This window comes from Larimichthys crocea, chromosome VII (assembly GCF_000972845.2).
Source record: "Larimichthys crocea isolate SSNF chromosome VII, L_crocea_2.0, whole genome shotgun sequence".
Classification (NCBI taxonomy): Eukaryota; Metazoa; Chordata; class Actinopteri; family Sciaenidae; genus Larimichthys; species Larimichthys crocea.
The window spans coordinates 2,249,197-2,272,860 of record NC_040017.1 but is presented as its reverse complement, the minus strand read 5'-3'; the positions used below and the strand labels follow the sequence as shown (position 1 = coordinate 2,272,860).

General features: G+C 43.6%; 1 protein-coding gene across 3 annotated transcripts in view; it reads right to left on the bottom strand.

Annotated features, from left to right (window-relative positions):
- The window catches only part of myo18ab (myosin XVIIIA b), a 112,570-nt gene extending 89,158 nt beyond the window's left edge, over window positions 1-23,412 (bottom strand). For all 3 annotated transcript variants that reach the window (XM_027280822.1, XM_027280823.1, XM_027280828.1), the window contains exons 1-2: window positions 23,225-23,412; window positions 19,919-21,051 (exon numbers count right to left, since the gene is read on the bottom strand). In XM_027280822.1, the coding sequence (XP_027136623.1) occupies window positions 19,919-20,938 (1,020 nt within the window). In that variant the 5' untranslated portion in view covers window positions 20,939-21,051; window positions 23,225-23,412. The remainder of the gene's footprint in view (window positions 1-19,918; window positions 21,052-23,224) is intronic.
- Between the last annotated feature and the right edge of the window lie 252 nt (window positions 23,413-23,664).

The following is a 23,664-nucleotide window of genomic DNA, read 5'->3' as shown; positions in this document are numbered from 1 at the left end:
CTTTAAGAAGATCCACGACAGGTCAACAGTGTCAAACTGAGAATACTTTGGGATTTTCTAATTCTTTGCTTTCTGCCTACAGACTAGATTTCTGGCCCATGTACACCCACCATACCTCAGTTTAATCTAGACTTTATTAGTGAGAGACAGAGCAAGTCATTGACAGCCCCACTGTAGGCCCCCTCCTACTCCCCAACATATTGACTATTTAGAGTGCATTTTTGTAAATCTTGCCGAGCACACATTGTCTGTTTGCACATAAATAGTTGTTGGCTTCAAGAGCTTCAGCACACAGCGCGTCTCCTTCAGGCTTCAGAGCCACAGACAGTACACACAATAAACAGAACTGAAATGTACATTTCCTCAACGGCATGTGACATTCCACTAATGCACCCAGAAGAATGTGCTCTAATGTTCTCTGCTGTCAGGAGCTCAGCAGATGGTGACAGTGTTAATGCCAAAGTCCAACATTCCCGCATCCTGTAACACACACACTACCACAATCCATTCAATCATTTTTCCTACTAGAGGGCTGATTTCATTTCCATTTCCATGTTGACAGGATTGAACATGTTATTGAAGGACACATTGATTTAGCTCCTGAACTGACTGATTGGTCAGTATGACTCACTCCCACTCACACACACACTATATGAATCCATGAGATGCTGCAGTATTAAATCTTGACCATTATCCTCCACCAGCTGGAGGCTCAGACAAACAGTCAAAGTTCAAAGTTCAGGCAGAGCTCAAACTATGTCACATCGAGTCACTTCAATGCAGTTCTGTTAATCAAAACATACCTGTTCCTCCAACCACAAAGTTGCTGTTCTATTTACATTTCTGCACATGATGAATAAACACGATTTGGAAGTGTAGACAGAGCCAGGCTAGTACTTTCATTCTCCCTCCAGTCTTTGTCCTAAACTAGACTAAACATGTCAAAGGCTTAACTGTGCACTGGATACTCACAGATGAAACTGATACAGAGCTACTCATCACTCGTTGACGGAGAGCAAGAAACTGAATCCTCCAAAATGCAGCACGTATGATTTGTTGATCAAAATCAAACTAAGTACTACTGTATTTACCCGGCCGCCATGTCTCCATCAGGGTGGTATCTTTACACATACTATATAATCCATCAATTAGTAGGATATATGAAGCAACATGCATACAAGATACCAAATCACCTAATCATCTCTCAAATAGTTCTCATAAAATACATTATTTTGAACAGGGCTGTAACATTGTGTGTATTCATCTTGTTCAGTAGATGACACATGGTTGTTTATGACCCAAATTCATGTCAAAATGGTCTGCATGTATGTATGTATGTATGTATGTATGTATGTACTACTGACACCTGCAAACATTTTTTTTTTTTACCCAGTAGGTGGAAAACAGACAAAAGTTAGTGTCAAACTGCATTGTTCAACTGAAGCCTATGTGCCTATGTCTGTAAGCCTGTTTAAGATAGCACATTGGGTGGTCTGTGTGTGTGTGTGTGTGTGTGTGTGTGTGTGTGTGTGTGTGTGTGTGTGAGTGTGTGTGTGTGTGTGTGTGTGATGCCTGAGTGAGCTCCTTCAGTTCTGGTGGAGGCTGGCAGATGTAGGTCAGACAGGGTGCACGGTGTCCTTGTCTGTACATGTGCACATGTGATGCTCGCAGAAAGATAACATTATGCATCTGCATTATCTGCATTATCTCTCCCTGCACTCCATACCAGCTATAAAGACTCTTTAAGTAGCTCACTCATGTCTGCACAGGCCCAGCACAGACACATCATGTCAATAACCATCTCTGTCTCCTGTCATGACCTGTTTGTTACATTCTCTCATTTTTCTATTATCAAATTCTAACTGGACAATTTCTGGCTTTCTAAGAAATGCATGAGCACCACTAGAGGACTCTTATCATGACTCAGATTGTATGATAATCTGAGCACATCCCAGCAACACTGGAATCTGTCCAAGCATGTTTGTTAATGACAGGTGGTGCTGACTGTGCAGAGCCTGTATAGAACTTCTTTTGCCTGACAGCAAACTCTGACCTAATTTGAAGTTAGCGTGGTCTTTAAATGCCATCCAACATGTACAGGATGAATGTATACTTAGTGGGACTCCACAGTTGTTTGGTCTGTTGGGTACATGTCAGTGCAGAGTCCCCCGGACTGTCCTGGTGTGAAAGCAACATTACACTACATATCTCATTCACCCATTCACACACATTCATACACTGATGGCAATGCCATGCTTTACCTCCTGAGCCACAGCCGCCCCACTAACACAGAACCGAATGGCTACACAAAACACTGTGGTCTCACAAACATGCTAACATCTTGTTTCCTGCAGACACGCCGATTCTGTCTGGCTGCAGTAATCTCTGTGGTATGTGTAGGCAGGACAAAACATGGCCGGCGCTTTCTACATAATTCCAAAGAACCCAGCTCCTCACATGCTGGGTCAAAGGGCTGGGCATCAGGGTTACAGTAAACAGGCCAGGAACACCTTCAAAAACCAAACGCAGGCAGAGAGAGACTTGTAAACATGCCACTGACTAATACTCTCAATGACATGAGAGTGGCCGAAAGCATGTGTGGTGTCATTGACTAATAAAGTCAATGACGCCACTGGCTGATGATTAGAGCGATGCGTGTAGGGGAGCCATCACACTGCAGCTTCTGCACACATGAAGCTCATACAGAATGACATACATCTTGAACCACGGCTCACATACAGGTTTCCAAAACTGGTTTCTGAAGTGTGTGCTGCTCACAGACTAGCACTGGCATGCAAAGATGCCTGAAATGCTATCAGACATACTGTATGGAGGCCATACCTTCAGGGACCATCTACGGGAACTGCACCAGTTCTTTAGAAACACTCCTGCCATGCTGGCTGCTCTTGTGCAGAAGAACAAGAACAGGAACAAGGTATTGTCCAGTGAGCAAAGGCCTACACACCCTTTGTACCACATAGCGCTTTGTGGCTGTGCTCTGTCTACATTAGATGTGTTGCCAAACATCATCAATGCTGTCAAAGGTGTTTCAAAACCAGGAGCTGTCCGGGTCAAAACAGCTTTGGGCCAGATTCGTCATGTAAACATGTCACACTTCTTACTTAAGATTCTTCTTACTGGTATCATTTCAGGTCCTCAAACTTTGCTTCAGGAGCCTGGAGAGCCAGCACACTGAGATGTGGCTCAGTGCCCTGGTCCAAAAGGGGTTACTTCACATGAAATTACCAAGACTTAGACAAAGAAATTCATCCCAGGACAGGAGGCCACCGTCTTGCAGAAGTGGATCTCTTACAAGCAGAAGGTTCTATGAGGATCATTTAAGGTTGGTAAAGAAGAATTCATCTGAATTGATTTCTGTCTTGGTGGTAAGAAGCTTGTTCTGACAAGTGTAAAGTTCATTTACACTCCCTGACTGTATGCTCCTTTGTCCAGTCTCTGAAGGGCAAGACACGAGCTCAGATCATGCAGTTGCTTGTCTCAGTGAATGAGCAGTCACGTCTTTGTCACATCAGGGGCCACAACGCTGTTTTGGTCTGTTCTCCACATAAATTCAAAGTATTAGTAGTAAGTATTTCACATGAGTTACTCAGAGGTGGTATTTTGTATTTTGACATTAGAAGTCAGTAACTAGAACGCCATATGAAAGTGTAAAGTTATGTAAACACCCACACAGCAGTGATACTGCCGTGAACAATGAGCCCGGTACATAGTCTGTTCTCTGTGGCTGACAGGAGCCTGGGGGCTTAGGTCAGCTGAGGAACGGTGGATAACACACAGAGCCATTCACTGAACTGTTTGCTAAAACGGAAACTGAAGCTGATAAGCTGAGTGCCGTTGGACATGTGCTGAAGTGTGGCCTTTGAGTTCAGTGTTTGTATGTGCTGAGTGAGTGACACACTGTGGCTGTCTATATATTCTAGAGTTCTAATGAATCTTAGCAGGTTGGAATGAACAAAGGAATCCATTTGTGGAGAAAACAAAGCAGTCCATTTGCTGATGGAGCTAAATTCTTCACCCACCAGCAGCCTACTACGAGGCTGCTATTGGTCAAAAATATCATATGATGTAATGTGATGCATGTGGGTGCATCTATTGATTTCTAGAAGCTGGGTATCATTTTTTATTACCAGCGCTGATACAACAGAGATAAAGTCAAACTTTTGTAAACGTGATTTTCTTTTTATTATTTAACATAACAAGCATTTAACATGAGCAACTTTCCCATAATAATGTCTGAAATTTGTCAAAATTCTGATTTAAATCAGAGGACAGCCACATACCACAGTCATGCAAATATGATCATCACCAATATAAGACTCATGTCCAGAATAGAGAATTGCCACTGGGTGTGGCAGTGGAGTATTGAGCAATGCTGCAGGCCCAGACCAGAAACAAAAGTGTTTCACTAATCCAACAGAAATGCTGGATATCTAAATTCAGCCCAAGACATAAATAATACCAACATCCTTCCAATAGTTCAGAGGGGAGTGCTAATGGCAGTTCCTGTTCCCTCCAGCCCTCTGACTTTGAAGTCGCAGTGGTCACGCTGAATTGACTGGACGGATTCTGGACAGGAAATGACAGAACTGGACCCCTCCCCACTTGGACGAGCTAAAGTAGGATTTCTGTACCTTGCCCCAGTTAATCAGAACACAGTGTCTCTGGTTGATATTTACATTATGACTAACTTAAAATGCTGGTGGAAACAGGGTAAAACTGGAAAATCCTTATTACACTGCTCCTTTAAGTGTCTCCTAGCGGTCTCTGGGCTGAAGGAGATCCACTGCCTGCTCTATACTAGTATTTGCATTTGTGATGTTTGGCTGAGAACAGGCCTGTAATTATCGCAGAGGAAAGACGACTCCCTGTGTCCCAAAGGAATTCCATAAACGTACAGAAGGAATCTCATATCCATACCATATGGCATCAATATGAGCAAGTCCAGAACTGATAGAGTTTACTCCATCAATCACTGTGTGAAACTTTGAGCTTCTCTAACGCAAGGTTTGGACTTTGTTTTTGTAAAATGAAGTCGTCCTTATTTTACATCAAGCTACAGTATAATGGACGTTTCATCATGTGTTTTCATGACATGGTACTGGTTGTCTGACTTTCAGCTACATCGGGCTATATGCAAAAAAGCTGGGTCTCATGCTTGACAGCGACCAAATAAATTCTGTTGTTATGCTTTAACTTAATTTCTAAGAAGACCCTCTTATAGTCTTTTAACTGTGTTTTTATTTTGATGGTTTTATTTGTTTTGCTTGTGTTTGCTTGCCTTGTGGGCTATAGAAATGAAATAAACCCTTGTTATGATCATCCTGTCGACCTGACTTATGTCAGAGTCCGTTTATTTGAGAGTTTGCTCTCTGAATCAAACTGCAAACAGCAGTCTGTTACCATGGAAACAGCCAGGTACTTGGGCTGAGGAGGCAGTGTGCTTTGACGGTGCTGCTGCGTCATTGTGCTTAGCAAGGAGAGAAAGGAGTCTGCTGACGGCGTGCTTTTTCAGTCAGCAGCTGTCAGCACTGGGAGAGGCAAAACAAGCGGTGGCATCCGATCAACACAGAGACACTGACACTGTGGTGGTGCTGCACCGTGGGCATCTAGCTCTCACATGGTTGTTGCCTACTGAGAGGGGGGCAGGGAAACAAATGGCTGGGTTTATGGGAAATGTGGTCTTGATTTTATCAATAGCATTATGGGGGAAAAGGTCTTCATGTGGACTAGACTTCAATACCTCATTATCTTATGGTGACTACAGCAAAATATCACAATCATTTGAACATGCCAGATTGCCATTAATAATTATTAGCATTGGTCTGTCTTAACTTTGAATTCCCTACAGCAGTGGTTCCCAAACTTTTTCTGCAGGGCCCCCCCTTCTGAAGATTAGAATATTTTCGAGCCCCCCCACACTGACACAAACATACAAATCCTTTGTTTCTAAACTCCACTGGACTTTACTTAACATTGTAAGTCATACAAAATGGCAACTTCTTCCTGAACAAAACTAAAAAAAAATGACAAATCACCTTTACAATTATTAAAAGTGACACTGCATCATGTATCATAAAATTTTACCATGTAATGGTGTTCATGGCTTTCAACACATCTTCTTATAAACTCCATTCCTGCATGAAAGTGGCCTTTTACACTTTACCAGCTCTCTGAAGAAAATAACAAAATCCTGAACATTTAACTCTGCAAAAACTGCACCTTTAATGTCCACATCTTTTCAGTGACTGGTGTGGGCTTGCTTCATGCTGCAGATCTTCTCAAATCGGGGCTGCAGCTGTGAGACTGCTACTCTTAGTTCATTTTCAATGTCCAGCTTTGATCTGTATTTAGTCTTGATGGAGGCCACAGCAGAAAAACCTATCTCACATAGGTAAGACGTGGCAAATGGAAGGAGTGTGGCCAGAGCTCTTTTACCTAGCAGTGGGAAATCTTTCTCCACTCCAATCCAAAATGCAGCTAGTGTCTTAGACTTAAACTCCAGCCTCATTGTTGAATCAGAGGTGACATCAATGAACTGTTCATTCTCTGTAGTGCTGAATTCGGCAGGTGGTCTCGGATCCAGTCATATTGTGTAGGATCCTGCACTGGGAAGTACCTCTGGAAATGCTTTTGGAGGGCAGAGATGTGAGCTTTCATGCATGGGATCACTGTGTTCTGCAGCTTGTTGACCTCAATGAATGACTTCAGGTTCTCAAACGAGTCTATATTTCCCTCTGTAACTCGCTGCTCCCACATCTCAAGCTTTCTTGTGAATGATGTGATTTTATCTGCCAGATGTGGAAGGTGTGTGTTGCTGCCCTGCATCTGCAGATTTAGCTCATTGAGTTTTTGAAACATGTCACTGAGGTACGCAATTTTCATGAGGAACTTGTTGTTGTTAAACTTGTGGGCAAGTTCATTTTCCTCCTCCTCCAAAAAGATGCGGATCTCATCCCGCAGTTCAAAGACCCTGGATAAAACCTTCCCACGTGACAGCCATCGGGACTCGCTGTGAAACAGAACAGCTGTGTGGTCGGAGCCCATTTCCTCACACAGTGCAGAGAAAATACGTGCTTTGACAGGTCGTGTTTTAATGTAGTTCACTGTAGTGATGACATCCGTCATAACATCGTGCAGGTCGGGACTCAGCTGTTTAGACGCCAGCGCCTCTCGGTGTATCATACAGTGTGTCCACTGCACGTTAGGGGAGACGCGCTTGATGAGCGCTTGCAGCCCCCTCTTCTCCCAGCCATGGCCTGAGCCCCGTCTGTGCAGATCCCCACACAGTCCTCCCATTTCAGATCGGCCTCTCTCAAGTAAGTGTCAATTATTTTAAACAGTTCGTCTGCAGTGGCTCTGCTCGTCACTTGTTTGCAGAAAAGCAAATCCTCCCTCAAATCATCGGCATCAATGAATCTGACGTATGTTATCAATAAGCAGTCTTTATTACTGTCAGTCGCCTCATCCATCTGCGGAGCAAAGCGTCCGTCCCGTATCTTGTCATTTAGCTGCTCTTCTATGTCTTTTGACATATCATAAATACGCCTTGAGATAGTATTGTTTGAGAGAGGAATGGCCTTTAGCTTGCTGGCAGTGGCTTCGTCGATCATAGTTGAGACCATGTCGATCGCAGAGGGAAGTATTAATTCCTCGGCTATAGTGTGTGGCTTTTTACACCGAGCAACTCTGTAGGCAACTTTGTAGGAGGCGAGCTGAGCATTTGCAGGCAGGGATGCTGCTTTAGTAAAGCGACTCTGCTGTGCACGACAGTGTGTGAGTTTTTTTCTGAAGAACTCCACCGGCTTGTCTTTGTGCTCGGGATGTGTTGTCTCCAAGTGGCGTTTTAATTTGTTCGGCTTCAGACTGTCGCAAGCTAGTATTTTTAGACACACAACACACTGTGGTCTTTCCTCCTTACCCACTGTTGTGCTGGTGAAGCCGAGTGCGAGATATGCCTCGTCATATTTTCTTGTCTTTGCTTTTGAAGTTGCTACATTTGGTGAAGATTCATCATCTGGTTTGCGTTTAGCTGGGAGCGCTGTCACAAACTTGTCCATGCTGTTATGCTAGCATTGTAACTAACTAGTCATTCATTTAGCCGTAGCCTTGCCGCGCCCCCCCTGCAATACCTCCGCGCCTCCCCTAGGGGGCGCGCCCCCCAGTTTGGGAACCACTGCCCTACTGTGTTCTCAGCTCAGAGACTGTTAGTCCTAACTGAACATCTCAATGTAAAAACAGCCCACAGACTTAGTTCCACACTGTAGTGTTCAGTAAATGTTTCTCAGATATTTTGACTATTTTCACATGCAACATTTTTATTTATTTTTTTACACCCCAACTAATCATCAGCAAGAGCACTATCTGTCCCATGGACGTTGTTCTCAGTGTGCATATTGTGTATATTTATGGGTCATGGTTCATATATTTATTTTTCTACATCAAAATTAAATGCAGGCTCCAGCCTGTTAAAGCTAAACACATAACAAAAAAAAAACATTATTAAGTGCAGGGGATGAGTTGAGGAAAGAGAATGCTCTGTAGTCTGGTGGAACAGAAGCAGATACTTCTGTATCTGTATTTAGTATTCTTTGGACTAAAGGGGAACAATTTAATTACATAACCTACTTAGTCTGATGGGTAAAACACTCCCGTGTGGAGAAGGTCATGGAATCAAGGCATAAGCACACCGTCAGACTTAAGTGAATCTCTAAACATTTCAGGCAGTCAATCAATATTCATGTAAATATTTTATTCATGTAACTTTACTCATTATTTCTCTGTGTGACACTGAAACTAGACACCCTGTTGTAATTTCTGAGAGAACAGCTGCTGAACTCTCCAGAACCTCCCTTCTTTGCTCTGACAAGCCTGTCCCTCAGCAGTATACTCTATTATTCATCTGGCCTGCAGCATCTCTGTAAATAATTCAGAAGAAAGAGGAGGGGAGGCACCTCACACTACAGCAACAGAGATAAACTCATCATTAAGCTGCCAGGGGAGACAGAGCGAGCTGGACTGTGTACTGCCACATAATTTAAACAGACCTACAGTAACAGTACTCGACTAGCGCCCACACGCTGGTACAGAAATATGTGAAACACATACATCTTTACTTTCATAGAGTGCACGCAGTAGCATGTCCTTTGAGCCCTGACCAGGCCTCAGCCCTCACCATAATGTTTGTTAAAGCCTCCTCTTATAGAAAGAGAATGGATATTTAAAGCTTTGTGTCAAAGTCCAAGACGTGTTATATTTATGACTTCTGACAGTGCTGGAGATTAGAAACTCAGGATTTTCAGACTGACATGGAAAGAAAGCTGATTCTGTGCTGTGGGCCAACTAGTAACTGTTGGACGGAGAAACACTTTGACATAAAGCTGATGAAAGAACTGCTATAAACATGTTGTCATCTAAACTTCACAACAGTGTGTACACTGTGCAGTATTCTGACCTCAGAATACTGCACCTTTCTCAACATTATTTGAAAACAGATCCTGAAAACAGATTTTGATTGGTTGATATGGATTTTGAGGTCAATATTTCATATGCAGTGTTCCCCCTCTGTCTCTCAGCAGAGCTCACTGTCTCTGCCATGTTGGCTTTAAGATTTAGCTCTATACTGTCTAACAATACTGAACAAGACTGTTCCATATTCATCATGTTCATGATGAATGTATAACATGCTAATAGATTCACTTCAGTTTTATTTATATAGCACCAAACTCAATACAGGCATGAATAAAAAACACCCTTACACACAGAATGTGTGTGTATGTGTGTGTGTGTGTGTGTGTGTGTGTGTGTGTGTGTGTGTGTCTCTTGCTGAACGATGCATTTAACTTGACGACTCATCTCTCATCTGCTACTGTTCAGAGGCAGCAAAGACTCCTTCTAGTCTGGTGCCGCCTCCACTTCATTTAACAAGGATTTATAGTGGCAGTGCCAGTTAATCCCTGTCTCTGGAAGGCAGAAGGATTTCCTAGGAGACCTTGATCTGGATACTTTGTTGTGAGAGACTGAGGGAGCAAGCGAGAGGTGAATAAGTAGGAAAGAGGATTAGGAACAGTGTTGGGTTAACGTTCTTGTCTGGTTAATCAGAAGCATCAGGCACACATAATCCTTTGACAGCAGCTCAGAGTGATGGGTGACTAATGAGTATCACACCCTGTCCAATCACAGACATTAGCTCAAAGGTCACATGCTCGTCTACAGCACTACATCAGACAGCTTCAATCCAAATGTGCCGCAAATTTTAACCACATTTTTAGTAATTCAGCCAAAAATATCATCACTTGTTTCCATCCACAGCTGTGGAGGACTTCACGTGTTCCCTTTGTGATCTTTAAACATATGACATCCAAGAGTAAGTCACGTATATGGAATAGAATATTTTTTGTTTTACTGCCTCATACCTCATAGTCTCTCTGCCTGTCATTCTAGTCTTCTAGCCTTATGCAATGTCCCACCCACTCCACAATCTGATGGTTACACATCAGGAGTAACAGCCTTTCAATACTGAAGGAAAGAGGAAAGCATGCACAGACTGAGCGTGTGAAAGTGTTTGTTTCTGCTCTGTAAGGCAGCACAGAATCTTCACTATGAGAGTCGATGAGGATGTACTCAGTGCACTCTGTTATAGTGACATACAGTTAACTATAACGAGCTCACCATCATTGTCTGATCTGAACAAGCACATCTTCAGTGGAGTCAGAACAGAACGTCTCACTGCAGAGCTGCTACACAACATTCATTCATTGGAATAAATCTGTCAAGTCAAACTGATCATCTGTTTCATTTCACACAGAAAAACTACAGTACACGCCTTTATGATTCATGTTTACTCTCAGCAGGGAAATTCTTTCAGGTTGCCATTTCTGGCTCTGTGTGTGTGTCTGTGTGTGAGAGAGTGTGTGAGAGAGGCTGATGTAGATAATTGAGACGTCCACTCTGAGGTTCAGACACCATTAGCCTAATTACCATCCTAACTTGCACTCAGTTTCCTCATAGATGTGATTAAAACAAATGATGTGTGAGTGTGTGAGCGTCATCAGTTTTACACACTCATCACAATGCTTAGAACTTGTTCTATAGCATTCCTGTCGTCTTCCTCGTCTGTCCCGACCCGACTGCTCTCTGAACTCTCACACACTGAAGGGAACAGGAAACACTGAGAATAGAACATGACTGAGCCTCAGACCCACTGCTGCTCATTTACAATGCAAACACAGCTAAACCAAAAGACACACTCATCAGCGCAGACATAGTTTTCTGTTGTAAACCTAATTTAAGCTCTCTTGATGGACATTGGTCTCTCTGAACAAGATCATGCCAAGTAAGTTGCCAGGGCCAAATAGGCCCTGGTTAGGTGCACTGCATACCAAACAAAGTGAAAAAATACTACATCTAAATATCTGTACAATATGTTTTCAAGATGGCAGGAGCTGTTTGTGCAGGAATGTGCAAAGTTAGAATACTTCAAATGTGTAAGATATTCATCAAAATGCAGTCATCTAAAAGATGTGGGCAGCAGAAAAGCTCCCAGTATGACAGTTAAACAAATAACCTGCATTTAAAGCGACACACATGGACTGAGAATTAAGTCATATTATTATAGAAGTGTGAGCACGGACAGAGTTTTGTTAAGAATGAGGCTGGGCTCACTGTAAGAACAGGCGTGTGCGACAGCCATGCTTTCATGAGTACTCACTCATACAAGTGTGTGGGTCTGAATTCCTGTTTATCCACTGACATAACTTGAGCTTCTCTTCATGCCTTACAATCTGACTGAAATAAGAAATCACAACCTCATAGTGAATACTGAACACACAACCTGTATCTGATCATAGAGACACAGCAGGCTGGAGACGCTGTTAGCAGTTTCATTGAAAAATTATGAATGAACATGATATCTGATTACCGTAACGCAAATGAACATTTCTTTTGTTTGTTAGGATCTTTAACACAAGCCTGTGGCTGCATTAACATCCTTAAAAGTCCTTTCTCTCTGCCCGTGTCTGATTCATGCTATTGTATAAGTATTCAGGTTTCCTCTGACTTTCCCGCTCTTCCCTGCTTCCCTTCCTGTCCACGACTGGATGTAGAAAAAGAGAGGGGATGCAGATGTCAACGCAGTACGGTGGTAAACATTAAGACAAAGTTAAAGGACTACAGGAAATGTGTTGGACTGAGAGGCTGAAAAACACTGGAAGAAAGTCAACTATTCATGGACGTGCAGCTCAGAGGAGAGCTTAAGTCAAGGACCGAAAAACCGAAAATCCAGGGGAAGATTCAGGTCTGCTCTCAAACAGGAGACGTTTCTCACCTCAGACAATGAGGCACATTCTTTAAATTCCTGCTGCCATGAAGAATAAAACACACTTCACACATACATGTGTCCATCTGTGTGGGTCAGTGTGGACTGACACCTCTGTAAAGAGAAATGACCCACTGATAACTTATCCAGAGTGATGTGGCCTTTGGGTGAAGAGTCATAGACAACATAGTTAAGACTGCATCAAAAATCATTGGCCATCTCCTTAAGTACCTGAACAGCATTATGCAGTGTGTGTGTTATATATATTTCTATGACAGCCATGTGCCATGAGACCCAAAACGCTGTTTTCTCCTCTTTGATTGACCAACAGGTCCATCGCTGAGTCCCACTGAACTGTGTTTTGACAGAAGCTAAGCTCAGCAGCTTAGATCTGGCTGTGCCAACAGTACTGCAGTGGTTTCATTGAAATGGATGAGGACACTGGACTGTTGTCAGTGTGAACATGGCCTTAATGAAAAGCACACAGTGTGTGGAAAAGAACTGATGAATAATGTTGAAAGTGTGTGTGTCACTGTCACATAGATTGATCAAACACATTTACAGACACTAAGTTCTCTCCCTCCTCCATCGGCCCTCAGCCTCTAAAACCTCATTCCTCTTCCTCCAGAAGAAAGTCCGGGGGGAGAGGGTCAGGAAGTGGCCTATTTGTTCCAAAGCAGATTCCACAAATACCAGAGTGAGACCTAAAGGGAGAGGTCTGCTTCCTGTTGTTTCCAGTCAGCCTGTTAAGACAAGTGAAGATGGCTTCTTGCTACTTTAACCTCCACTCTCTCGCTCTCTCACGCTCCGGCCTCCCCTCTCAGATCTGGATTCCTGCTGCAAGTTTTAGATAGTTTGGGGCAAAAGTCTCCAGCAGATTTACAAGCTGACGCATTTGCTTTAATAATTTCCACACTCTTTATCATCCCAATGAACAGGCTTGTCATGAATGTAGTTGGAAGAATGAAAATCTATGAAACTCTGCCACACAAGGAGGATGCCAGCTTCCTGAGCAATAATTCACAACTACACAACTCATGTTAACATTCCACCCTTTGAATATACCTGAACCTCATGTGGAATTCTACCTTCAATGTGCTTCTTTTTTGGGGGATTTGGGAGGAAACATGAGGAGAAACATTTGATTTGTCTGAATTCTGGAGTTCTTGACAAAATGTCAGCTTCTCGTGTGCACATGAATGCATAACACACAGTCAGTCTGTACTTTCAGTACTATACAATGAGACCATGATGTGATGAAAATGAAGCCACACACACACACACACACACGATCACTGCCTAACTGGCTCTACTGGCCTGCTCTACTGAAAGCATGAATGTGTGCCTGAGAAATCAGGTATGACTGCTGGCTTCTACTTCTATTGTCTTCACTGTTTGTTTTTTTTTTCATTCATTTATTTAATGGGACCATGTATTGTATTTAACATAAACGATTACATTTGATGCACTGCACCAGAGTTAGCTTACAACTACTTTTCATCTGCAGTCCCTAATAAAAATTAACTCCCCTTAAAAGTCCCATTGATGAGCAGCAGAGAGACACAGAGAGAACAAATAAATGGAAAACAGAGACTTATTGATTGCTGCATTTCTCTCTTAGAGTTGCCATTGAAAGGTACAACAGGTCTTTAATTCCAAACATGTGAACTGGGTGCTCAGGTAGCTCTGCCACAAGAAAACGGCTCAGTCCAGAACAAATCTGCCAGTGGTCAGGTGTACATAGTGGAAGTGATCACAGTGTGGTACAGGTACTGGAGGTCTGTTCATAGAACAGGATATATTTAAACCAGCGCATCTTTCACAACAGGAATCATGAGTTTGTGATGCAAAGTTCAAGCTCTAATTGTCACCTGATCACCATCATCACCATTTCTTTCATGTTCCAACAGTATCGAGGTACAATTTTCAGTACCATACCAAATATAGACGCTGTTTCTATTAAACCAATTGAGAGCTGCTGTATTAAGGTGATGTGTTGTAGTGTACGGCCTCAACGTCAAACTGCCTGAATACAGAAACACTTACAGTTGTACAGTGGTGTTATATCATCATCAACCTTTGCCTGAGTTCAAACAGCAGCTCGCAAAGATTCATTTTTGCCTTAGCGACAGCTGACATGACCCGGCAACAGATTTCATTTTAGGCCGGTTATGAAAGGAGAAATAGTTACTGTACCTGAATGTTCTGTACACTGCAACTCTTTGCTAATGAGGAAAAGGTTCTGTGAAGAAAGAATCGGATTTTCACCTGCTTTATTTTGGGTGATACCAATCCATTAAAATATGTCCAGATATTATGCCCAATACCGATCTGATATCTCCTTAATTGGGTGTATTTAAGACAGGAAAGTCTTGTTATGAGGCAGTTTGCTTCAAAACAGAGGAAGTTGTCTGAGGTATCTCTGCAGGAACGCTCTCGTACTTGTATAACTGAACAATGACACATTTCAAGTTATCCACTCCTGTTATCATCACAATAGTAACATTCTGACAATGTAAGTGGAGAAAAGTTTGAATTTATCTGGATGTCAGCACATGAAGCAGAAAAGTTTGAGCGGGTCTGAATTAAAGTGGAAGTGAATTTAGTCAGAATTGCTTCCTGAATGGGTCAAAATAACATCAAGTGTGCCAAAGTTAACAGGCACTATTGAGGGTACACATGGTGAACAGCAGAGAGGGGGGATGAGGAAGAGAGGAAGTGAGGAGTGCAAGATGAAAGAATAGATTTCACTGCACAAGCAACAACAACAGCCAGTGCCCACAAATGACCTTAAGAACAGCCTGGATGGTCATTAGAGATCTCCATGAAATGCTGCTTAAATATTCATTATTTCAAAGACTGAATTGATTTGACGGTGAATAGGAACAAGCTGCTTCTAGACACAGCTAATGTTGGGAACCCGGAAAACAACAGGAACCTGCTGACAAACACAGGTCCACATGAGCAGCATCCATCCTGCAGAGGGAAGCCCGGGTGGCCAGTCAGCGCTGAATGCTGTACATCAGGTTTGACTGGAGCAGGCCTCAGCACTGCACTGCTACACCACCACACAATCATCAGATCAAAGTTTGAAAGGGGACTACACTCTTATCAGTCCTATCTTTATTATGGTGCTTTTATTAATAAGGTATTTCATTTGAAGTAGTATCAATCCATTATTGTTATTGTTGTTTTAGTTTATTATTATTATTATTAATTATTATTATTATTATTATTAGTATTATATTATTATTATTATCATCATCATCATTATCATCATTATCATCATTACTACAGTCTCATGTTTTCATCCTAAAGCAACAGCAGGCTTACTTCCTGTACGTTCTCTCAGACATACTTCAGTTCGTGTTCAGAATAATGAAGAGACAAGTCATCTCCTCCTTTCCTAAAACATCCTAGTGTGTTTTTAGAATATCCTGCACTTACTGCTCACAGCTAAATAATAATAGGAGCTTCCTGTCTGTCCTCCTCTGTCAGAGATTCTGATAGGGATTGTTTGTTTGAGTGTATCAGATTTGACAGAAATAAAGAATAGTAGTCATACAGAGGTATTGTTCTTCAGATTTGTGAGTCATTTCATTACAAGGGTGGATCTTAAACTTCAACACTTTTATAGTACCAAGCATGACATGTCTTAGCAGAAAGCAGTGTACAAAACATCCCGGGTCTTTTGCCTGGCACTGACCCTGATCACTGACCAGCTGAAAAGGCAGATGTTGCTGGTGGCAGATCAGCTGTTCTAATCTGACTAACAGAGAAGATAACTCTCTCCACGGCACTGGTTATACCCAACAAAGTGTCGGCTAATTTAAGTAGTGATTAACATTTTGATAATCCTACACAGTCAGGGTGGAGAGTGAAGTACTTTGGGTGAACTGTTTAATGAAAGCAGACAAATGTCACTGATGCATCAGAGCGGCCGAGCTGCTGCTGGCAGGCCAGCACAGACAGCACAGAACAACAGGCTGACATCAGCTGTGTACTGGAACTTCATGGAGAGACTGTACACATGTAAACCAGTGCATGGAGTTACTGGCACCTGTGTCGTTACCATGGTAACCATTGGAGGTTGTCGATGTCTGAACGCACAAATCTGATCTGATCTCTTGCAAATACAGCAGAGTCTGACTTAAAGGTCTGATTTGAGGAACAAATCTCATGACCTATCTACAGTGTGTTGTTTAATATCTGTACAGTAACGCAACTCAACAACTGCCAGTCCTATTCACTACTGTTTAAAGAGTTGGATGAGAAATATAATAAGATGGAGAGAAGCTAGCAGCAACTGTTGGGATTGGGAGCAATGTGACCTGGAAGTTGCTTAAAGCCTTTGTCAGGACTGAATGATGGCCTTCTGTCAGCACGCCTTTATTACAGCCAGCGGTCAAGCTGCTGAAATTTGTGGACAAAGAGACACAGACAGCCTGCTGTTTAACACACACACACACACACACACACACACACACACACACAAATCAGGCCCCTGAAGTTAAAGGAGTGTGTGCTTGACTCAGCACCACCTATACGCTTAAACCAAGCTCCCTACGGTGTTCACTTCCTGTTTGCTGAAATCATTCCAGCAGCTCCTCACATGACACAAAGTAGGTCTCTCATCCAGTCATACACCCACTGTTCTATAATCAGTCACCACTTGTGTCCTGTAAGGAAAAAGACAACATGGACGACACATGGACGTCACTCCCTGCCTCCCAGAGCAGTGAGGGGGGACCAGAATCCTTTTCAGTCTGACTGTGTCACAAGGAGCCTTGAACCAAAGCCAATGGAAGCAAACAAACAAAGCCCTCTGATGCTGCCAAGCAAAGCCTGACTAGAGGACACTCACACTACTGTTAATGCAGGCTACAAATCTGATGAAGCCTTCAAAAAGGAAAACACAGTGACAAATCACCTGCTGCGTCCAACCAACTGCCCAAAACCCAAATATGGTTTGAAGACAGGAAGTCATTACAGTCATTTCCATCAATCAGATAATCATTTCAGCAAGACTCCACTCTAATTATTTTAAGTGCAGCTATCTATTTGTCTGTCAGGTTCAAAACATTCCATGATTACAGGATTTTGGCTTTATGGCAATTAGATGGCATTAGAACATCTAAAACCAGGCTGAGGCAGATGACTGAACACTCATGCTGACATACAGTAAGTGCTCCTTTTATTCTCTTTTCATTTAATCACATAGGCTTCTGTCAATTAAGCTTGACGCTCTCTGCAGGTTTCCATGTGAATCCACTGGAAGATATATGTGAAACATCTGCGCGGGAGCGTTCTGTTGACAGCAGCTTATACTAATTTAACAGTGATCAAAAAAACACCAACGTCAACGGGACTGGGAATAATTAGTGAGTGTGTTTCTGTGAAACAGAAAGTGAGAGCAGCAGCAGCTGCTGTGCAGTATGCGTAGTGCATCGACACGACAGGTTAACACGGAGGAAGAAAAGTGAAGGACTGCTGCTCTGCTCCGTGTCGGCTCAGTTGTGTCACGTCGCCACACCCTTTTCGGTGAAGTCACAGCAGGCGCTTCACCTTTGAGAGCTGATGGTAAATAATTGCGACAAGAACAACTTAGGTGTGTTCGGACACAATAAGCCTTTAATGGACCGTAAGAGGGAGTGACTGTCAGGAGTGTGAGATGTGTTGATGCAATTATCTGGATCTACTTTGTTTTTCAGCACACAGTTCACACTCCTGTCCCTGCTCTATGGGTGTCAGAGGTTTGAGAAATAGAAATATGTTGAGCCAAAACCTTCAGTGAGATTAAAATGTAGAAAAAACAACAACACAAAACTCCTCCTGATTGCTGTGATGGAGGCTCTCCACTGAAGAGACTTAAAACTATGTACGAGTTGAGCGAAGAGGGGAATACAATGCTTTAATGTTGGCTTCATGGTTTTTCTCTTCTTCTTTCCAAAGGTTTCTATAAATTCACTTCATACCTGCTCTACATCTGGATGCAGGTCTGCCTACTGAAGACATTTTGAACAGCACCTCCTCTCTGATCGGGATTTTGGACAGTTTGTCCAACTGTTTATAGAAATTTGAGGTGTGGTGAGGAGGTGCCCCGATCCCCAGAGGATGCCAGACTTTATATTCATTCAGTGTCACAAAAACATCAGTTTGAATATCCACCAACACTGACAAGAGAAATGTTAGATTTTCAAGGAAATGCACTGGAGTCTGAGGATATAAGGTTTGGTTTGGTTAACTGGTGTAACCAGGAGAAAGAACCTAAAGAGAGATACAATAACATGTCAAAGGTCTGCAGTGCAGATTAGTACTCTGTTGCATAATGTTCAGAGAGTCGCAGAGAAGATGTGTGGGTGATTCAAACCACTGTTGATCACTGACAACGCACACAGAACAATAAGAGATATTTATATTAAAAAAAGAGTGCTAAAATTGGCACCAAAGCCCTCCTCTTCAAACTTCCATCACCCACATCACGACCGGACAATGAGATACGCTAACTTAGACACAGAATACAAAATTAGAAAAAGTATTCCAGAGAAAGACGTCTGCCAGTCTAGAAGCATTTCTGACATTAACATAAGTTCCATTCAATTCTGACTTCCTTCCAAGTCCAACTGAAATCACATTCAGCCATCTCTCTTTAGTCTGAAATACTGTCTACATGCTTTTTAAAGGTCTTGTCTGCAGCTAGTAGGCTGCCACAGAGCTGTTGTTAAACTAACTTGTGCCACAGCCTACATGTCATGGAGCACACCAGTATCTAACCAGACCCAAGTGACCCTTGCAGGTACATTTCCATGATGAGCAGCTCATTAGCTAACTACCTGCAGACTGGAGTTTTCCCCAGTGAATGCTTGTCTGGTCGCTCAGGTTGGCTACACATTATATGAGTTCATGTTTGGAAGTTACAGGTCTTTCCTATCACCCAACCACTCCTGCTCCAGAACCTTTATCAGCTGAAAGAACATGGTGGAAATCCAAGCACTGCATCATCCCCCATCATCAACAACAAGTGACACTATCTGTGCATCAGGAAGAGCGGGAAGGACACGGGTACCGGGAGCCTCAAAATGACCTGAAGGGTGGGAATCTGTGAGATGACCCCACACCCTTCATCTGAATATAACAGGTAAAGATAAACATGATGAAATGCCCCAAAGGAAATTAAAGTATAAAGAAGTCTATTGAAAACAGGACTTGTTTCATCGCCATAGTTACATATGTTGACACCTAATTTACAGAGAAGAATGGAATTTTTTTTCAGTTGGACTTTTTTTATTCAGGCTTTTAAAAAAAAGATGATCAAAAGTGTTATCTTAGTAAGAAAAGCACAGTTTAAACAGATGCTGTGTACAGCCAGGGCCAGAATGAAAGTCATGACTCCACGCTGTTCTTTCAGTCCATTAAGGCTGGAAGCTTTCTTTAGTGACACCCCGATATGATATCTTAGAAACAGTTTGAGTCTGTGTTCCTGCTGCAGTGAATGTTCCTGTCAGATTAAAGACATTGACCATATCAAAGCAGAGCGCCAAAGACTTTATCTGTTTGGACATACAAAGTGAACAAGATACTTACATGTCTGGCCTCCCTGCGCTGCCCCTCTGTATTCCTCAGCCAGCAGCGACTCAGCTCACTCAGCTCCAGGATTGGCTGCACCTTCAGCCTCACCGTGTCTCCTGACTGACGGATCATCTCCACTATCTCATCCCGGCTCTTGTTCTCCACATTCCGTCCATTTATCTCCACCAGCCTGTCACCCGGCACCAGCCCCAGTGCCAGGTCCTTGGTGCCGGCACCAGGCTCTGCAAAGTGTACCACACGCCTGTAAACTCCTCCGTCAGGGCTGCGGTCCAACATGGTGGTGCGGCGCAAAGAAAACCCAAAGTCGCCAGTGTTACGGCGCTGGAGCTCCAGCTCACGGATTTCTGGCGCGCTCGGTGCGACGACAGCTGGCAGCTGCAGCTGTGCAGGGAAGGTCTTGTCGACCACTTCGGGGATGCAGATTTTTTGGGGGGCTGGTGCTTCAGGCTGCTGCCTGAGGCTGTGCTTGCGCAGCATGCTGAAAACTTTGCTCTCCACCTGCGGTGATGGGGCAGCAGAATTCTGGCCTGAAGGTGTGGAGCACTCTGAAGGGCTCTCCTCTTTGCTCCTCTGGGAAAAGGAGAAGCGTTTCATCATCTGACCCACCTGCGAGGAGTTCTGCTTGGCGAGTGAACCGAAGTGAGCCACGCGATCACGCACTGAGCTGCGGTGTCCATCCTGTCCTCCACCTCCCTCACCCTTCAGGTCATCGGTGGAGCTGGCAGCACTCAGCTGGTCATCCAGAACCATGCTGCTTCGGTTGCTCAAGCCATCCGATTCAATGTCAGTGAGAGTTAGCTCATTACTGCTGGCCACTTTGATGGGGATGGGGTTGGAGATCTCCAGTTTGTTCTTGGACTCACGCTTGGCCTCCCTCTTGAGATTGAAAAAACCACGCCGCATGCTCATCTCCTCCAGGCTGCGTAGCTCTGCTGCAGACATCCTCTCCTTTTTATCTTTCTTCTCCTTCCTACTCCCTTCCCTCTCCTTATCCTTCTTCATCAGATTAAACATGGTGACAAACTAAACGCTGCGTCGCCGTCTAACCTGGCTCTATTTTCCCCACAGGGTTGGAGGTCCAGTTCACTAGTCAGGTGCTTTTGTTGTGACCGACAGGGACGACTCCCCTGAGGAGAGAGAGAGGAGAGCACACTGTGTCAAACTTACATCATATAGCAGATTTTGATTCATTCCCACTCTGCACCCTGTACGCCTGTTCTTTTTGAGCTCCATGTCAGGAAAGTGTGCAACGCTTTACAACACTAGTGGTGTAGACGCACAAATTTGGCGAGGACACATGAGAAAACACTGGTCCACTGCATGATCTAACTGCCAGGTGACGTAACTGTGATTTGGGCAGTACTTGGTTTTGGAAAAACAGCACACTAAAATATGTTTGTGGCATGAATGTGAGCCTGCTGCACTGCGCTGGACCAGTATCCAAAATGCACTGCACGGCCAGATCTCCTGCTCTCTATAGAAAATGTCCATCAACAGATCCAGTGTGTCGGCACTGTAAAGACTGACTCATGGGTAACAAACACTGAAGGACTCTTCATTTCAGGTGATTATGTACTAATAACAACAGAGTTATGAACAAAGCCCCCTAAATCTGACACACTGGACCTTTAATATCTCACATCACATGTTCACTGGACAACCCACACAAAATGTATCAACAACAATATATAATAAACTGAGTCATTTGTCAGGCTAGAGGTGAGTGATGTGGATAAAACCCCCATTCGTATTCAATTGTATTTTGCAATGTCAAAATCAGACTGGAGAGTCTGAGTCAGTAACCTGAGTATGCACGTTTTACAGCCTGACCAAACTATTTAGCAGTTTTATTGTGTATTACTGTGCTGTGGCTTTCAATTGATTCAAATAGGCAATAACTTCTGAAAGAAAGAAGTGGTGAACATATTCAATAACCTACTTCCCACCAGCATCTGGCTATTGTTTATTTTAGACTTTATTTATGCTGCAGAATAATAAAACAGCTTCAGACTGACATCAACAAGAACTTCATGTTTCTCAGAAGCAGTTAGCCCGACTGTTCACATGTGCAGAAGGCCCTGTAAGACACAGCACTCCATCACTGAAGACCTCCAACACTTTTACATTACAGAGGCCCACTGGAGGAGCTTGGCAGGACCAAAACACATTCCTGGCTTCATTTTTAACTGGCTCTCTCCAAACCCTCAAAAATCAGGGACTCTTCCTGCCACAAGCAGACAGGCAGATACACATCCTTCAGCCTGGTTCTCATTAGCTGCTGAGTGACACACACACATACACACACACACACACACACACACAGCTCTCTCCCTCAGTCTCCACAGGGCAGCACAGGCTGCAGTCCCAAACAAACAGCCTCCTCCCTCTGTAATTATGGCATGGTAATATTAGTGGATCCTCCCAGAAGTTCATTCACTCAGCTGCTGGTGTTTGACAAGAGCCTGAGCTGTCACTGATCAATGGACGGTGAAAGGTTTCACAGTTCATGACAGCACACACACACACACACACACACACACACTGAAACACTGATGTTTGACAGAAATACAGCATCCAATCTCCAAACCAATCCACAGGAGCACCAAAAACCTTATTAATGGCGTGTCTCCTGACTCCTTGTCTGTGTGTCTGTCTGTGTGTCCTGTCTGTGTGTCCTGTCTGTGTGTCCTGTGTACAGGCCGTGGCAGTGAATGGACAGTTTCGGATCAACATTAGCGTCACGCTCCGTCCTCTGGACTCTAAGGGCTCTGAACAAAGAGCCTGTGCTGCTTCTTTAAAGCCCTCTTCTGCTTCTCTTCTGGCTGCTGAGGTTCAGACACGGTGCTGGTATCTGGAACACAGAGCCACATTAGCCCTGGTCCGCATTCAACATGAAGTCGGGACAAAAAGAATGACAGAGCTAAAATAGGTGTAGCTTTTGGGCTACATTAGCTAGCCGAGCTACTGCTGGGTGTTATGTTACCTAATAACAAATGTTTGCCTTTCTCTGCCACGGAGGAGGAAAACGCCGCCAAAAGCACACGCACACAGTAAATCAGTGTGATTGTTTTCACTTTCCAATGAGCAACCCAGCGAGCTAACTAGCCTAATTGTCTCCAGTCACACAGCCTTCAGTCTGCCCTGCTTCTGGTGGAGCACATCCTGGAACAACACATTCGGGATCCGTGAAAATGATCCAGCCAGCCCGACTTTGACTGCCTGCCCCATCGCCGCTGTCTCCACACAAAGAGTGTCCCCTCACTGCGAGCACACGTGTCGTTTATCAGAAGAAATACTCACTGTTCTCCAGTACAGCAAACGGTGCACAGCTGGTCAGTGGGCGCAGCTCGGCTCGTAGGGAACACAAGCCGCAGACTGGCTCTCAGCTAACGCTATCAGAGCTGGAGCTTCCAGCCCAGCTCTCAGCGGCCAGACCTGCAGCGACAGGCGGGCAACCGACTCCCCCCGCTGGACACACGCTGGAACTACAGCCTGCCTGCTGCACCATTCATCTGCTACAAGCTCAGGTGATGAGGATTCTTCCAACGCATGTGCAGCCAAATATAACTTCATAAACAAGTGGAAAAAAGTAGTCTTGTGAGCATAGCAGACGTTGTTATGGAGGTACTTAGATAAGTACAGTCCATTTACTATTTACCATGATGCGGTCAAACGTTTTATTTTGAAATACTACAATAGGTTATCCCACTCAAACACAGAAACAAGAGGTTCCAAACAAA